General features: G+C 47.8%; 1 protein-coding gene across 4 annotated transcripts in view; it reads right to left on the bottom strand.

The window, feature by feature from the left end:
- Positions 1-18165, bottom strand: part of pcdh7b (protocadherin 7b) — a 117954-nt gene extending 99789 nt beyond the window's left edge. For 2 of the 4 annotated variants that reach the window (XM_036551267.1, XM_036551269.1), the window contains exon 1: positions 14025-18165. In XM_036551267.1, the coding sequence (XP_036407160.1) occupies positions 14025-17126 (3102 nt within the window). In that variant the 5' untranslated portion in view covers positions 17127-18165. Of the gene's footprint in view, positions 313-14024 lie in introns of all 4 variants that reach the window. The other 2 variants (XM_036551268.1, XM_036551270.1) reach the window with 2 other exon arrangements.
- Positions 18166-19131: the final 966 nt, after the last annotated feature.

Below are 19131 nucleotides of genomic sequence, written 5' to 3'. Positions count from 1 at the left end.
GTAAGGTGAGCCCAGCTGCACTTTGGCAGTGTTAGAATGATGTGTTTTTCCTCTCAGTTCCACGGGGTCCAGACCGCTGTGTTGCAAGGGGCAGCGTGTGTAGTCTTGTCCTGCTCATTGCGCATACCACCGCGCCCTGTGTTCAGCCAGCGGCATACCTATGCCCCCGGGGCGCGGTGCCTGTTTTTTTGGGGGGAGGGAATGCAGGGAGAGCATCCCAGGAATGTCTTGCGTTCCTTCCTCAGTGGCCACACAATACTTTGGAGAGCTCTGAAACACACAGGGCCCCGCTGCGCTGTGTCGGTCCTCTCCCTGTGAGAAAGCGCAGTAAAATAGATCACTTACACCTAAACACGCAGACTCTCATCTGCACTGCCCCGCCGGGGGTTTAGGGAACAGAGCAGACATAACACTCACACAGAAGTATACATGCCATGGACACCGTCAGTATGTGCCACACTGAGGTTTCACCCAACCACCTGCAAGAGCTGAAGTTCTGATGGTGATTATAGCTGCTACGGCTAGCTCACGGGTCAGCGTACCCAAAACCGTGATGTCACAAAAGGTGGAGAATGCGGGCAGAAAAAGCACAGCAATATCTCTCACTGGCTTCCAAAGAGCCTTGACCCCGGCAGCCTGCTTATTTTTCAAACCTGTCACTTCCTGTAAATCTCCCACTCGCAGAGAGACGTGTGTTTGGCCGGGGCGTAAACACTCTCTCTGAGGGGAACCGCTCCTCCCCATGATCTCGGGTCAAGGTGTCACCGAGCCAAACGCACCCTCGCGGAGAGCGCGGGACGGCTCGGAGGGCGGGTCCGCATCCGGGGAGAGTCTCGGGACTCATCCCGTTTACGAGCCAACATTCCAAACTGCCCCTTCACGAGCAGCACAGAACACCTACAGCAACAGGATCCACCAGCGGCGGAGCTACCAGGGCCTGTCAATCCATGCACAGAGAGCCAATAAAATTGATTTCTGTTGACTTTACCACTATTATTGGTTCTGATACTCTGGGGGCTCATGAAGCCCCAGCCTCTCACCACTAGCTGGCTTCATTAAATGACATGTCGTTTTTGTATTGTTCTTATGAAAACAGATGCTGATAAATATGACCCCCGGACCTAACATGATACTGCAGAGAGAGTGCAGTCCTTGACCAGATTCAGCACTGCCAATCAAACATCATCTGCACTCCACACCCCCTTTCGTGACACTCAGGCAAAGGCCACGGCACAAGATCGCACCTGAACCGCTGTGTTTTCCCTCTCCGCTTCTTCACGGTGCTCATTGAGCACAGCATATGGAAAATATCCGTCTTTAACAATCGAGAAAGAGACAGATTTCTTCAAAGCAGCCCAGCCCAGCTGGAAATTAGGCTGCTGTAAAGAGTTTATGAGCTGGAATTCAGGGACCGTGGACGCTATTCTACCCGCTGAACTCAGTACAGCGCAGCGTTGAGTCAGAACACACTATACAACACAGTGTGGTATAACAGCACACTCTACAACACACTGTGGAGTGATACAGATATTACCTTCCTCTATAATTACTTTTCTTTATAATATATAAAGAAATAGATATACCTTTTACTGATGTGAAGTACTATTACGCTTAAGCTGCTAAGACAGACACATACACACACGCACGCACGCACGCACGCACGCACACACACACACACACACCTTTCCATTTCAATGGTATCCATTTCAGTTATAACTCCTACACAAAGACATGTTGCTTACGAGTTCTTTATAGAACATGACTGGGCAAAGGTCTTCTCTGACGCCTTCTTCAGAGTCATGACATTTCCTGTAAATAAGCTCAGACTCCCATGAACTTAATCACTTCTCTCAGAAGCAAAAGTTTCAGAAACAAACCTGAATGGTAAGTCATTCACCCTCCATGAAACTACAGACCTGCTAAATAAGCAGGTTTGATACCCAAAGGTCACAGGGACACTTGCAGGGGCACTGCAGGTAAAGCTAGCCCTGACATTGAAGACTATTTATAAGACTTCTGTGCATTTTCAGTTTTGTCCACATCAACGCTGATGAGGAAAAGTAAAATGCATGGCAGCATAACTGTATATCTTCAACACTGTGCTTCAAGTGTAAAAGGTTTATTTTTTGTGTTAAATGGTTAACTAGCAACTGCGGCCACAGGGAGCAGAAGCTAAAAGGTTAGCCCCTTCCACAAAGGAGCCATGAGTTATGGGCACCCTTGGAAAGTCGCTGATGTTCTTTCACCGGCTAATTTAACCTCATGAATCAAGTCAACTCAAAAGAGGGACACAAATTACCATCCCGCGACGGCGGGGGCACTCGTACCCGCTGCAGCGCAGACACGACACAACCGGACAACTCTGAGAAGAGGGGTCAAAGGTCAGAGCGTGCTGAGCTTAGCCATGGATCACAGTGAAAAACACCACTATCACCCCCACTGACCCCCCCCCCCCCCCCAGCTCAGGGAACACAATGTTCAAACCGCCCGCAGAGGAGATTGAAACAGAAATGTCACTGTTGTTAAACTGTCGTAGCAACATTGTGGGGACGTATCTTGGGGGGGGGGGAGTCCTTGCTCCCAGAGCCGGTGTGAACCAAAACTGAGTATAAACGGACGTTCCAATGCAGAGCCAGCTGGGGGGGGGATCGGAAGAATTAAGATAGAGCATTACCATAGAAACACGAAGGAGGATGCAGCCTTTTAAAGCCCCCCCCCCCACCCCCCAACTCTTAAACAGGGAGAGCACAAATGCAGATGTGGAGAAGCTGAGGATCCCCATTCAAGCCCGGTCGTGTCGCTGCCGATAACGGCACAGTTTAAAAATAAATTACAACACTGCCAATTGTAATGTCATGTCCTCGATTCACATGCGGCAGAGGCTGTGGAACACCTATTCACATGGATTTAAAGAATAAAGAGAGCGTGCACACACACACACACACACACACACACACAATGCCATAAATCTTTTAACGTATGCAAGGGGGCGAGGGGGATAAAGCCTTGAGTTAAATGGCAACTCTGCAACTTAGGAGCGGGAACGCTCGGCTATCTCACTTTTCACACATACAGCACGCATCCACCAGTACCGTTCCACGAGCTTCCTCTTAAGCATGCAGAGTTTACTGTGAAATATTTATAATCCCCCCCACCCCCCCCCCCACCCCCCCACCACCTCCAAAGAAAAAAAATGTAATTAATCCAAGCCTTTCAAACCTAATCAAACATGAAGGATGAAAGTATAAATATATGCACTTTATGGGGTTGCTTAAAAGTTAGCTACTGAATGTTTTGTCTCATTTTGTGTAATTAACCACAGTTGTACTGACATGGGTGTTACACCAAAACATGTAGCCGCTAGCTAATCTTATATTACCAACTAAGTGATGCTGACTGCTTAGTACTATTTCCCCCAGGGCTATGAGGCTAACACTCTCCTGAAAGCAATCCCACCATTGGTCAGGCTCAGTAATCCGTAATTGGTCCCTGCGTCCAAGTGTTGGTTTGGCCCCGCCCACAGTTAATGGACTGTGGCAAACACCAATTCTTCTATTAGCGATTTCCTTTTTTAAAGCTGACAGCCAAACAAGGGGTGAGCCGTTTGACCCTGGCGCCATTCTCGCCGGGAAGCAGAGGAACAGACACTCTGATAAGAGTTTAATAATCACCTGTGAGCACGAAGGGGCCGTCCTAGCCCCTCCCTTCCGCTACACAACAAGCAAACGGGAAACCGAGACAACACAACAGAAGGTCTAACTCAATTCCCCTACGTTAGCGTTCAATGGCATTATACACTGTGTTCTCTGGTGGAAGAATCGTACACAGAGAACACTCACTGCCACGCAGAGAGCCTTCCTCATAGATACAGCACTATTGCATCACACGTGACATCATATCCACTCTGTCCAATAGTAATAATAAAAAAAAAGTGTCTGCAAAGGTTGTGTTCTAGAACTGCTAATTAAAACAAACCAACTTCTGAGCTGTAGATTTAAGATCTTTTTTTTTTCTCTCCCCCAGTCTGACAAGGTCACAGAGCTTGTATAAGTTCTATAACTGTTGCTTTAAATGGCATGTCTGTTCTCCTATCAGGAGCAGCTTACTCTGTTATATTATCCTCAACAGAGTGAACATGTTGGCAAACTGGTAGAGAGCAGAAAGGGTTTAGGTGCCAAACCTCATTACAAAGTATGGAAATCATTATGATGCCACTGGTTAGGTCTATGAAATGGGATCTACAAACAGTAATAAAAGGATGCTTACTAAATAAAACTGGAATAAGAGGTTTTTTTTAACATGAAAATTGTTTATTCTTTGTGTATGAACTGTATATAGGGATAGCACATCCTTTTGAATGACATTAGAATCTGTGAATGTCCCTATGGTAATCTGCAGGAAAGAATTCATTTTCCCCGTATAATTCAAGGACAAAATGTGACGTTATTATTTTAAATGCAGGGTAAATGATGAGCCGAGATTGGCTGAAAGGCCTGTTATCATCAGCAAAACGTCCGCTTCCTATGGCCATCCTCTGTGCTTTGTTTGGCTCAGCTTTTTATCTGCTCTTTTTTACATTTGTGGACCATACAGCTCATGTGTTCCATGAAAGTACTGTCATTCTGGCAAAATTAAAATGCTACCGTGACCATTACAAACGAAAATTAGCATGAAAAACTTTCCACTATAGGCAAATTTCCATTTAAATAAAATAATGAAAAGAGTTGTGCTACGAGCAATGCCTTTAAATTACTGCACGCTCTTTTTAATAATATGATAGAATGCATAACTACTGCGAAAAGCAAAAACCGGGTGAGGAGGAAAAAAAAAGAAATGAGCATTCCTGAAAATGCCTACAGGACTCCATAATTCACTTTTTTTATAACGTCTAAGCGTGTATCCCATAAAGTACAGCCTACATGACCTTCATTTTTCATAAGCCACAGAGTACGGCACTCTTTGACAAGATTTATCGGCAGACTCTAATAGCCCTTGCTCTCACAGGTGAGGCCGGATCAAGATGGAGTTTCTCTTGTTTTCATAAATCTAATGAATATTCTGCACAGGAGATGGAGATTCTTTTTTCCTCTATTTCCTTTTCTTTCTTTGGTATAGACACACATTTATGCCCACGTAGGCACACTCATGCACACAAACACACAGAAAAACACCCTCTAACACAGACTCATTCAGACACCCACATACAGACACACTCTCACAAAAAACACAGACACACATATATCGACACACTCTCATCCACACAGAAAACATGTAAGCACACAGGCTCTCTCTCTCTCTCTCACACACACACACACACACGAGAGCATGACTGAATCATGTTTAGACATATTGTTCTCTTTGCCTCTTTGTGTTTGATACATATGCTGATGGAGTGGTCTCCCTTCCTACTCCTTCAGTGATAGAGTGCTTCCCTGCAGTTTGATGGATAGCTATTGAATGTTCTGCCTCCTGTTTCATACACTGATAATCTCATTTAGGGGCTCACTCTAATGAACCATGAAAAAAAGCCTAATGCTAACACCAGCTTTGTGCTTGGCACCCCTTGTTAAGACCAAGCCATTTTCCTCGCAGAAGCAGTAGCTAAAAATGTTAATGCACTCGGTTTATAAAAAGGAATAAATGCATTCTTCAAACGCTACCACTTTGGAAGTACATGCTGCAGATGTGCATTGTTCACTACACCCCAGTGTACTTTCCACAAACGTAGCCAAGGGAGCAGATATTCAGCATATTCCCCACATGCTCCATGTGCACTCTGAATACAGATTTTACACCTAACAGGAAGACAACAGCAAGAACTAGACTGCCGGATTGGTTCTCTCTCTCTCTGTGCTAAGAGGAGATAGCACCTTCGGAATTCGCAAAACCGGGTGGATCCCAGGGTTCGAATCACAAACAGCTCACTGTAAATCCTGATAACTGCCTGTGCTGAGGACTGTACTGGCATTATGCACTAAAGTAAAAGTATAAGTAGTACTAGTATAAGAGAAGTAGAGCCTGTGGGATTAGAATGGGACCAGCTCCACAAAATGGAGTATGCAATTATCAGATGTACAATTATAGGGAGCTGGCCTTTTGATTTATGACCTACCTGACACCTGTAGCATACTGTATAACAATCATAATGAAAGAGTTTGCAAATGTACACAGATGATCGAGCCTGAATCCATGTTAATCTGTTACAGCAGCACTAAAACCGACATAAAAATGTTTGTATGGTGTCTTTTTTTCCCTCCATTTTCACAAAGGATACGTGCGACAGTGCTGTAGGGAGACGTTTCAATCCCCCTGTCTCTAGCGTTGGAAGTCCTGGCAGCTTCCCTGACACTGCTGACAATGCCGTGGAGAAGGAGAACGGTGACTATCACCTCTTCACCCCCCACCAGGGGTCTCACGCCCCCCCCCCACCTCCATCTCTCTGACGCTCCGCACAACGGCATTGCAATCAAACACCCGGCTTCAAAAGACCAACCCGCCACAACAGGCCGGGAAGGGCCTCACTTCTGAGCAACAGACAACAAGATCTTCCCTCCATCGTGATCTGAAAAGCTGACAGCTTACTATTCCCCTGTGCGGCGCAACAACGCGGATAAGTGATGTAAGACGTTGCCGAGATTAGTGTAAAAAGAGAGCAAAGAGGGGAAACAATAATATTAATAAAAAAAATGGTGTGTTTTCAGCAGGGGGGGAAGTGTGCGCGACGCGGCAGTGTGACACGAGGAACACAGCACGTCAGGCGAGTGTTTTCCTGGAGATGACATCTCAACGACGAGGCTCCGATCCCGCCGAAGAAAGCGGCGCTACTGCCACAAAAATGACACCTCCTATTAAATGTCATCGGCTGCGCGACGCCGAAAGTGAAATCTCAAGGTTTGCCACTTACAATCAACCCTGCGCCGAGCAATCATGCGACGTTTGAGGGGTTTTTGGGCGCCACCTTTTGATCGGGGCACCGTGACGTGCAGGACGTAATGAATGGGCTGCGTGTGCTTTGCCCTCCATCATTCGACCCCACATTTTTCTGGGGCCACTCACTGTTGATGCACAGGGACACAGAGAGACGAGAGAGATGCAGCGCGGGGGGGGGGGGGGGGGGGCACTGAAAAGAAGAAGAGCGTTGAGGCCATCTCACATTCGCAGTTGAAAAATTACTCTGGGGATGGATTGTTCTAGAAGGTCCATTCCCAGCCTTTAAATCAGTGCTACCAATTAAAACAGTAAGTAATTATTTAAATGTACAGTTATTTATTTATTTTTTTTCCAGACAGGAGTGGGTAACGCTAATAAGATTCACAGCCACACATGAACATGCGCATGCATGCACACACACACACATACACACACACGCTCCCCCTCTACAGTTTATTCCTTCCTTAGGTGGTGAAGTGCACCCTCTCCTCTCCTTACAGTGAAGTAGCTGAAATGACTGAAACAAGTCATCACCCTTCAGACTAATGTATTTAAATTTCTGCACCGTATGCAGGAATTTGCTGGCCGGGGCAATTTGCAGGGGCCTTGCAGACTGGGCGTTAACAACAGCCCAAGCACGCTAAATCACAGGCACAGCCAATCTGATCAAATTAAAGGCATTCAGCAGCAAACGGGCCACGCGGCCGCCAATTCTCTCCGCTAACAGAGTCATAAAACCAACGCCCCATAGGATAAAATAACACCATGCAGTCCTACTTATTGTAACTTTGAATAGTAGATGTTTTTATGTTTGGGAGTTGTTGCATGGTGTGAAAGACATGCCTTCGGTACCCAGCTCTTTCAGCTTTTTAGGAGGCAGAAACGGTGCGATCAATACTCACACCTCCTTCACTCAGACTACATGTCTATTTATTTATTCCAAGCTGTGTGAATACCAGAACACATTCAAAGCCTCCTTTTCTCCAAGACACACAACTTGCGTCACCTGTGTTATAAGCGTAAGTAAAAGCTCTCCAGAAAAAGGCAGCCCAAAAGGCTGGTTAACTGCCTTGTAATCCACAACCTGCAGTCTGCAAAGTGAGCGTGTATGAATCTCCAGGGGCCCCACACTTCAACACGGTGTAATTCGAACGTTCACAACCCATACGTTCACAACCAGCTACGCTGCATTCAGATGGTGGCAGTTTAGAGTATTCCATTATGTTTGCAACAGGCACATTAATCAAGGCGGGGTGGGTGTATGGGTTACAGAAGCAAATGCAGTTTGGTGGAGGATGGTTACCGTCAGGTGGTTTTAATTGGAAGCAGACACTCAGAGCTAGCCGCCAGCTCTCTGGGGGTCCCATACTTTCTAAGTGAGAGCCAGATAATTTACAGCTTCCAAACCTCTATAACATTGCCTTGAACCTCAGGGATTCCAAACCAATCTCATTGGGTAGTTTAAACCCCACAGCCCAAGTACAAATAAATAAGGGTACCCAACAGCAACCCTCAAACCCTCAAGTCAAGTAAACCATATGCAAGACACAGTATGAAAGATAATGAAGCCAGACAGAGTATACTGTAGCCTAAACCTTGAAGTAAAAGCCGTTATACTACCATACAGCTCTTAACACTGCGTTTTTTTTTTTTTTGGCTTGTTGCTATCGTAGAATTTGCAATTCTGTTCCTACAGACTACAAAGCTAAACTAAGGTGGCAAAACAGTTCTATATTTGGGAGCCAGCTACATATACATCTGGATTTAAGAACTCAGCAGGACATTGTAAATCAGCGCTCGCAGAACAAAGGATTTTAACAAAGGCCACCTGGAAAAAAAAATGACTTACCTTCAAGACACCTGGAAAAAAAAGAAAAAAGAAAACATAGCCCAAGGCGCCAAACACGCTTGCCACAGCCTGAGTCAGCTATCCTACGCACTGCCACTAAATCCCAGAGAGATGTGCTCACAGCACGCCTCATTCATGTTGTCACCAACGGTCATCATGTGAAGCTGTGACACGCTCCTGAATAACTCCTCACTGCATGGTCCGCTCAAAGGCGCCCCCAGGCACACGGGAGAGGCCTCACGATGGACTCTGGGAAAACGCTTATTGGCTCATTGTTTATTGGACTGATGCTTGTCGCTCGTATTCGGCGCTGTGATACTGCCCTGACCCACCCTGCACAAGGGCATTGGGCAGATACACATCACTTACAGCTTACTATACAGGCCTACAACATAAACAAAAGCTACCGCTACCACAGCTGGTAATACAGCTGCTTCTGCAGCTGCTGCTACTGACACTAATGTGTATTGCTTGTAAGGGTAGGGATTCAAACAGGAGAAACGTTATTACTGGAATTGTGAATCCAACATCGTAAGAAGTGTCCCCTCATAAAGAGAGAAAACAAGACAAAACAAAAATCCCACCTTGTCTCACCATGTATCTGTATCACCATGCAGCTACAGTATAATCATATGCCATAAATGCAAAATCACAACACTCCAACAGCCGCTGTATCGGATGAGGTTCACAGTGATGCTGATCCATATGAACAAGTGTTAAAGTAAAGGCTGCAGTTCCAGAGAGCCACAGAGAGGGCAGTGTTGTGCCCACAGGAGAGAAAATATCACCATCAGTTTTCTAAACTAGAACTAGATCATCAGGCACCAATGAAGCCTTGGGGAGGTGACCGGCAAAAGAGGAAGGCCGCCAGTTTAGAATGGCTACACAGATACATTTGCGTCTGGTTTCAGCAAATTAGCACCAGGCAAATGTAAGCGCTTTTTTTTTTTGTTTGTTTTTGTTTTTTTTTGCATAGAGGACTTGTGATTGGGATAACAAAGGCACAAAGATCATCCCGCAGTCTCGGCCTTCCTGTGTATCAATTATCACAGCATAGGCGGCTCTAATTTGCATCAGGGCTCTGAAGGCATGCTGTTAGTGATGCTGCGCTTTCCATTCAAATCACACACGGCATGGTCACTGCTCAGCCCGGAGCTCCCGCCAGCAGCAGGAACAGAACCCCCGGGCCCCACACCAGAAGGCCACACGCTCCAAACCCATTGTGGGTGACACCGCATCCCTGAGCTGTGGTTGGCTTAGGCAGACGTTATGAATACAAGACGTAATAAAAGAGTAATGCAATGAAGATGAATCATGGGGGGTAAGCACAGCCACAGACATCTGTGTCTGTGAGTCTGCTGTTCCTTTATCCTGAGGGCAACTGAGCATCCTACCGCAAATCATTCCATCTCACAGGATATATCTTGCTTTCCCTTTCCTTTTATATGCTAGTCAGTCATTTAATTTCAGTGCAAAAATAATTTGATTCACTGCAAAAAAAAAAGAAAAAAAAAACATGCCTGAGGTTTGATTGGCTGATGGTAATGGTTACCTGAAGAGCTGATCAGCACATTCGAGACACCACCGCCACGTGCTCCCCTCTGTCCCCCGAAACCCGAGACACTAGCAGAGGAGCGGAGGGGAAAACCTGATGTCTGCTCTCTCCTTCCCCACCAGAGCCACTCCGCCACACACCGGATTCTATTTCTGCATCCAGTTACCTTAATGACGACTTAAATGTCTAACAGGTAGAGACTTGGCACTACAGTTGCCTGGATACCTGTCTGTGCAGGCAGTATTAATAATAAGCCCTGACTTTCAAGTGGGCTGAGGTAGGTGCAGGGGAGAGGGGTAACCTGAGACAGAGAACGCAGGCAGGGGAGAACAGCAGGGACCTTTCTGTCCCAAATGAACAGGGACCTCTTTATTCCTCTCTGCGCTTCTCTCTCTCTCTCTCTCTCTCTCTCGCACGCACGCACGCATGCAATCACATGCACAAAGACACCCACACACAAAGATAAAACTGCCCGAATATTTCTGTTCATTTCTGTTTACTTTATTGTATTATTATTTTTTTTTTCTGTTATAAACTGAATCAGAAATGTGTCCAGGCTGCAGTATGCTTGCAGAGATCGAGCCCAGCATGCAATGGTGTCAATAACAATCACATCATGGACAACCTCCTGGGCTCTACAAGACTGTCAATAATCACTTATTGACTACGTTTATATATCGCTGTTCACATCTGCTAAGCAGACCTCCTTTCAGAAGACGCTGCATACATCTCATACTCAGCATTTCATCCATGCATACAGTAGGGTCTTTACTAAAGCAGTAAGTGCCCAGCTGGGGAGTGCAATAGCTGTGCCCCGCTCCGGATTCGATCCTGCAGTGCCCCCACCCTATACCCCTGCACTGTGTTCCTTGTGATGCCATTCACTGCTGCTGTATACGGCGCCATTTGCAGATTGCAAATGCAAATGAGCTTTTACGCGCTCCGGAAAGGTCTGGGGGGGCAGTAAGGCAGGCCGCCCTGGAGGATGCGGTTAGGAGAGCCTCGCTGCAGCAGAAAGCTTGTGGGAGAGAGATGTGTCAGAAGGCAGCGTCCACCTCCACGGCCGCGCATGCTGGCGGAGGGGCGCATACATTACCCTCCTCCTGACCACAGCTCAGCCAAGCAGCACCACGCTCAGCTGGAGTCTTTAACTTTACTCATCACAACCACAGTGACTAAGAAAAACACGAGGCAATTTCTTTTTTTCTTTTTTAGGATCTCAAAATGGGCACTTACGTAACAGAAAATGATTTTTTAATTTAATTTAATTTAATTTTAGCTGCGTAGGTGAACGAAAGAGAAGACCAGAGAAAAGAAATGAGTGATGAGATTTTCCAAAAGAGTGTGAAGATGAATACAACAGTAGCTGATACTTGTAAGTGTAAAACAGTCCACTATCTATTTATTTTCTGAAGAACGCGTACAAGGCAGTCAGTAAATGAGTTACTTCCGTGGTATACGGCAGTAGAGACTGCAACCATTAAAACAATTCTAACCATCACACACTGTGTAAAGAGTAAAGATCAATTAGCTTCCTTTTAACAACATGCAAATAGTGAGTGATGCATATATATGTGTACATGTATTTAATATATATATATATATATATATATATATATGTGTGTGTGTGTGTGTGTGTGTGTGTGAATGTGGTGTATTTCTAAGGTGTACAGAGGGTTGCAACTTTTTGAAATGGTAGGCATTCCATTGTAATTGTATAATTCAGCCACGTTCAATAAATCAATATAACATATATACTTTTTTAAACGCCAACAAAGGTAATGCCCTTACATTGCTACATACACGCAACAACTTCACCACAGGCATATTAAGTGCTCACACCAACAGTCAGGTGCAGTGTTGCTATGTTCAATAAGTAGGCGTGGATGAATAATTGAACCGATACGCACACAATAAAAATACTGCAGCACATACATAAAACTAAATATATAAATTAATAACAGCGGCATTCAGACACACAATCCACGTAGTGCACCAGCGAATAGAGTACTCCGTTAATTATGCATGAGACATCCGTACAAAACACAGGCAACAGCAGTCCTTGCACTCAAAGCAACAGCCCACTGAAATACTTTATTGTTGAGCATTAAGGGCTATTCAAGCAACCTGTCCATTACAGAAAGCAGGAGCAAGAAGGAGGAGAGAGAGAGAGAGAGAAAGAAAGAGAGAGAGGGGAAAGAGGAGGCAGAGATTGATAGAGAGAGAGTGTGCGAGACTGTGTGTGTTAACGGAGAAGGAAGAGGGAGAGAGACAGAGGGGGATTGATGGAGAGAAAGAGAAAGAGGGAGATGGAGAGAGAGAGACAGAGAGAGAGAGAGAAAACAGCCCAGCTAAAGGGACAGCACTCAGGAATGCTGGTGGGGTTGCTTACACTATGTAAGAAAATGATCAATAATTCATTAGAGCTCCACAGAAAACACATGAAACTACAGAGTAAGTGTTCTTTCCTGGGGAAAGCCGAATAAAAGGCCTGACTTCATAATGTATTAACCTTGGTTCTTTCACCCACTTCAAAAAAAAAACATAAAATAATAATGATAATACAAATTGATTAATTCAGCAACTCCACAGAATACGAATGCGCCACCAGACCCACTCTGAATCCGTGGTCTGTTTTTTGTGTTGTTTCGATCCTGATGAAAGCTCAGGGAAAAGAGCCCTAATTCGGTGGAGAGGTCAGCGAAAACACAGGAGCCTAACGCTGCGTCTGCCCCTCCAGATGCTGGCCGTCAGGCTGAATGAGGGCTGTTAAATACGACACCGGAGTTAACATTCCTTACAGGGCTCACTTTCAGAGTCTGTCTCTCTAACAGGGAAAAAGGCAGCACTGTTACTGGGAGAGGACACTGCAGGTCCCGACCCTGCACTCACTGCTGCTGCCGCACTGTGAGTGTGTGTGTGTGTGTGTGTTAATGAGTGTTAGTGTGTGTGTGTGTGTGTGTGTGCGTGTGTTAATGAGTGTTAGTGTGTGTGTGTGTGTGCGTGTGTTAATGAGTGTTAATGTGTGTGTGTGTGTGTGTGTGTGTGTGTGTGTTAATGAGTGTGTGTGTGTGTGTGTGTGTGTGTGCGTGTGTTAATGTGTGTGTGTGTGGTGTGTGTGTGTGTTTGTGTGTGTGTGTGTGTGTGTGTGTGCGTGCATGTGTGGGTATGTGTGTGTGTGTGTGTGTGTGTGTGTGTGTGTGCGCAATGCCCCTCCTGCATGCATGTTTGTTTGGTCATGCATTTGTACACGTCTGTCTGTGTGCGCGTGTGTGTGTGTGCATGTGTGTGTCTGTATGTGTAATGTCCTTCCTGAAGGACAAATAATCTAGTGTGTATGTGTTCAAGAGCGTGCATGCAAGTGCAATTTATTAACACTGTCCACTAAAAGTCTTCACAATATCACATAACACAATTAAAGTCAAATCCGAAACAGTTCACCACTTTACACATAAGTGACAGCCCTCTTTGTGCTACGCGCTGGTCTCTCTTTCTCACCCGTACATGTGAATGACACTCCAGAACAAAGAAGCCTCCTGATCCTGACCTGACAGCCCATCATCTCAGCCAGCTCCACTGCTGAGCCCACACCAGCTAACCTCAGACCGAGCGCGCGTGGACACAGAGAAAAACAACTACAAAAACACTACATCCACACAGAGGAAGGGGAGGAGGAGGAGGCATCCTTACCTGTTTGTTGTACTTGTTGGTGGTTTGACAGCTGTACTCTGAGCAGTGGTCCGATCCAATGGATATGTTATCTCCCGTCCCCACGAAGGTGTTGGCTGGGGGGAGGTCCTGCACAGCCTGGTGCTTTTTCCCGGCCGTGGGAGACTGGGGGTGCAGCTGAACAGTGGGCAGTGGCGAGCTCGACTTGTAATGCCTGGCCAGATCGGGGCTCCCGGGGCCTCCGTTGACGGACCGGTACCGGCCCATGCCGGGACTGTCGGACAGCTTCTCGTTGACGCCGTCGTAGCGCTGGCCATTGGGTTTGGATGCCTCCACGGTGACGATGCTGCTGTACAACGGCTGCTTGGACTTCTTGTTCTTCTTGTCCTTCTTGGGCTTCTTGTTCTTGTCGTGCTGCTGTGGGGTGAAGAAGTCCTCGTGGTCCTTCTTGCCTGCCTCATAGCCGTTCTTGTTCTTGGGCCGGCAGTAGCGGGCCATGACCACCACGAGGATGATGAGGATGACGGTCATGATGCCCGACACCACTCCGATGACGATGCTCAGCCTCTGCTTGCCCAGGTCGTAGTTGGGGTCGCCGGCGATGTCCACGGACAGGGGCATGCCCAGGCTGCGGGCGATCTGGCCCTCCACGATGGTGGAGTTGGACAGGGTCTCGTTGATGTAGATGTGGACCAGGGTGGTGGTGCACTGCGAGGGTGTGCCACTGTCGTTGACCTGCACAACCAATCGGTGCAGGCCGTAGTGCTTCTGCTCCACCTTCCCCACCAGGGAGATGACGCCATTGGCCGTGTCGATCTCAAACAGCTTGAACGGGTTCCCGCCCACGATGCTGTAGTTGAGGTCGGCGTTGATGCCGGTGTCAGTGTCGGTGGCCTGGACGGTCCTGACGACGGTCCTGACATTGCTGGATGGGGGCAGCAGGGTGTAGGAGCTGTTGCTAGGGAACGTGACGGAGGGAGGGTTGTCGTTCTCGTCCATGACATACAGGGACACGGTCGCCGTGGCAGACCTGGGCGGGTCTCCTCCATCCACGGCCTTCACTCGAAAGGTGTAGGTGGTCTTCTGCTCTCTGTCGAAGGACATGGTGGAGAAGATTGTCCCCGTGTCATTCTCGATGGAAAAGATGTCCTCCTCCTCCTCGATGAAGAGGCTCATCTCAGCGTTCTGGCCCTTATCCGCGTCGATGACGGTCACCATCCCCACCGGGCTGTTGGGCTGCAGGTTCTCTTTCACATAGAAGGTGAAAACATCCTGCATGAACTTGGGCTCGTTGTCATTTTTGTCTGCCACCAGCACCACCACCGTAGCCGAACCCTGAAGCACAGGGATGCCCTTGTCTTTGGCGATGACTTTAAACTCGTACCTCTCCATCTGCTCCCTGTCCAGGACAGTGTTAACACTGATGTCACCGCTGTCTGGGTTGATGGAGAATATTCCATTCACAGAGGAGTCGAGAGAGTAGGCGATCTCCGCATTCTTGCCGCTGTCCGCGTCCAGGGCCACCACGGTGGCCACCGTCTCCTGGGGGGCGTTGTTCTCGGGGAAGGACACCTCCACCACGTTCTGGCTGAATATGGGCGGGTTGTCATTGGTGTCGCCCACTTTCACGATCAGGGAGTTGTTGCTGGACAGGCTAGGGCTGCCGGAGTCCACAGCTACGATGACAACGTTGTACTCCTGCGTGGCCTCGTAGTCCAGCGGCGCCGAGGTGTGTAGGAAGTATTTCTTTTTGTTCTGCTCTCCCTCAATCTCGCTGGCGGGCTTCAGCTGGAAGGGCATGTCCCCGACCACCGTGCATGTCACCACCCCATTCTCCCCCTGATCCCTGTCCGACACCTGCACCAGAGCTATGGGGGTGTCCACCACCACGTCCTCCGCCACGTTGGCCACGCCGTCCTTGAGGAAGATGCGGCCGATCTTGCGGATGTCGATGATGGGGACGTTGTCATTCTCGTCCTTTATGGTGAGGAGCACGGTGGCCTTGTCCATCTTGGGCGGCTGGCCGCGGTCCCGGGCCATGACGATGAAGCGCATCTGGCTGACCTCCTCGCGGTCGATGCGGTGCAGGACGCTGAGCCAGCCCGAGCTCTCATCCAGCCTCAGGAGGCGCCGTACCGACTCGGTGGCCGCCCCAAAAACGTACTCGATCTGCCCGTTCACCCCGACGTCCGAGTCGGCCGCCTTCAGCTGCAGGATGGGGGCGCCAGGTGAGCTGTTTTCCGCCAGGTCTGCCTCGTAGAAGCTCTTCTCGAAGCGGGGGCTGTTGTCATTGACGTCGGTGATCATCACCCTCAGGATGGCCTGGGAGGAGCGGGGAGGGTCGCCCCCGTCCCGCACGCGCAGGGTCAGTTCATAGGAGTCTCTCTGCTCCCTGTCCAGCGCCCCCTTAATGATCAGCTGCGGCTGCTTCTCCCCGTCTGTGGTGTCGGCCACCTGCAGCTCGAACACGCTGCTCCTGCTTGCCCCCTCTGCGTCGAACCTCCTCTTGCCCGAGTAAGCGTCCCCGGCGTCGGCGCGCCCCCCGGAACCCGACCCTGTCCGCCTGCCCGCGCTCTCTCCGCCGTCCTGTAACAGCTCGTACCTCTCTATGCCGTTCCTGCCAAAATCACGGTCGGTGGCCGTGGGTAGCAAATACAGAGTTCCTATGGGTCTGTTCTCCTCAACTGATAAAGTCAGCACGGGAGAGGGGAAGGAGGGGGTGTTGTCGTTAATATCTAATATGATCACTTTCCCTTCAAAGAGGTCTACCCAGCTCTGCGCTGGTCCAATCACTGACACTTCAAAATCTATAAAGCACTCGTTCTCATCAAATATCATTTGGCACTGCTGTAATTTTTCACGGTCTATCCGCCGCTCGTTAGTGCTGAGCTCCCCGGTGATATTGTCAATTTTAAAATAATCGGATCCTGACTCGAGGGTGAAAGTCACCTCGCCGGACCCGGCTACAATCCCGAGGTCTGCGGCTACGTTTCCTATCCGCACGTCGGCCGGACCCTCTTCAGCCAGGCGGTATCGCAGGACTTGCTTAGCAGCAGGCTGAGTCAGCAGCTGCAGGGTGAGCATACAGTAGCATAAATAGTCCACTGCACCAGTAGTCCTCATGGTTCCCCCGTAGCCGAATGCCTTGCTTTTAGTATTTAAATCGTGCGCAGATGTTGCTGAAATGCAGAGACACGACAATTAAATTGTTATTTATTTTCGCCTTTTCGCTCTAGTGAAGTCGTCCGTTTTCGCCTGCATGCGACTTCATTCTCCGGATGCCTTCTCGCACCGTTTTAGCTGCAGTAAATTTCAGCCAGGACATAAACCACGATTATCTCCTTTTCGCACCGCGGCTCGGCTCACTTTTCCCCCTCTTTCAGCAAAAATCCGCAATCTGCCCACAGCAATACCGAAATGACCCGCTTCCTCGTGCCGTGGGTCACAAATTTCTTCATGAGAACTAGACGGTTTATTTACACAATTAAAAAATAATGATAATAAACTGTCCCGTCATTTCAGTTCAACGAAAGGAGTCCACGTCTCTTTTTCCCTCTTGTATTATTCAATTTACAATGCAACAGCAAAAAAACACAATGGAGTTTTAAATCCTAGCTTCGTGTGTCGGAGACCCTCTCATTTGAAGATATTTCCCCAATGCGGAATAATATCAGTAAAAGCCCGTACCGAATCCTAATAATGATGATACAGTACTTTACACAACTGTCCGTCTTCTTACCTTCCAACAGCGAATAAGAAGAAATTCGGCTGTCCAGGCGTCTTTGCAACCATCCAAGTGCTCAGATTTCTTTACGTCCAGTGACTTAACACATTGTGTTTTGTAGTTTTGTCAGTTGCAGAGGAGAAAAACCCGCAGCGCAGTACATCTGAGAAGAAGCAGGCAACGAAAGCGGGCGAGAAGAGGAGAAAAAAAACTGTAATTCCGACAAAGTGCTTGGAAATGTTTCAGGCAAAATCCAGCGAAATGTGTGTCCCCGCGCCCCGCATTGTCAGCCTGCGCGCCCGTTGCTCACCTGCATTAGCGGTGCATGTGTTTGCTGCTCGCATCTGCGGCACTCTGAGAGCGATTCACAAATGATATTGCAGTCCCTCGCGCTCTCTCCACCCCCTCCGCTTTCCATCCCAGCGCACGTAACCACAGCTGAACTTGATCGCTCAGTTTAAAGGGTAGCCGACACAGTATTTGTTGGAAAGGGGGGGGGGGTCTTCTCTTCTTGTCAATAGGGGTACGGTTTTTTTCTTTTTCTTTTTTTTTTTTTTTTAACAAATATGACTCGGTGTCATGTGAAAGCAAAACGATTTCTATCTCTTCAAAAAAGAACGAACGGCGGTGGTTATGATGTTGGGTATGGTGCGGCAGGGGTCAAATTTCATGGAAAATTAATGAGTAGCTTTATAGCTACAAACGAGTAAACTCCGCGTAACCGTTTACGGAATCAGCACAGATTTTTTAGCATGTCAAAGTGAACACATTCCATTGCAGCACATAACCATGTTTCCGAGACGTGGTGCGCTAGGATCGGAATACTGAATCGGTCTCCTGAGCTGCGTGGTATGATTTCTTTAAAAAGAAAAAAAAAAGTTGGAACAATTCGTAGCTCATTTGAAGTGTTGACTTGCTATCCCTGAATACTGTATGTATTTCCAAAGCACCTTTTTCCACTTCCTCTCGTGTCATCGCATTTTCTTCCCTGTAAACTTTACGCATTTAGTAGTCTGCGATTTGCCCATACAGTTTCCCTCCTAGACCTAAACAGTCCCGAGATTACAGAAATATTTAGATTACTCCGTGTCCGAACGGCTCATTTGAGATGAAGTCCAATTCCGTTAAACTGCGAGTGTTTTTAGCCATTGGTTTATCGGTGGTTCTGACATAAAACGCGTGCGGTCGCGCATGGTGAGGTTCCTCGGGCATTAAGCAAAGGGTCTTTGTTCTCCGTTTTTTTACTTTCATGCTTTGCATTCTAGGCAATGTATCTCACCCCTTAAAACGCAAATTAGCGGCAGAGTAATCGTGCACGGGCTCTGCAGACGCGCTGGCTGCACTCGGAGTCTGCCCCCTCTACACTGCGCAACCTTTCAACAGTCCGCGTCTCACAGAGCGAGC

Source organism: Megalops cyprinoides, chromosome 18 (genome assembly GCF_013368585.1).
Source record: "Megalops cyprinoides isolate fMegCyp1 chromosome 18, fMegCyp1.pri, whole genome shotgun sequence".
NCBI classification, from domain to species: Eukaryota; Metazoa; Chordata; class Actinopteri; order Elopiformes; family Megalopidae; genus Megalops; species Megalops cyprinoides.
This window is presented reverse-complemented; position numbering and strand designations above follow the sequence as displayed.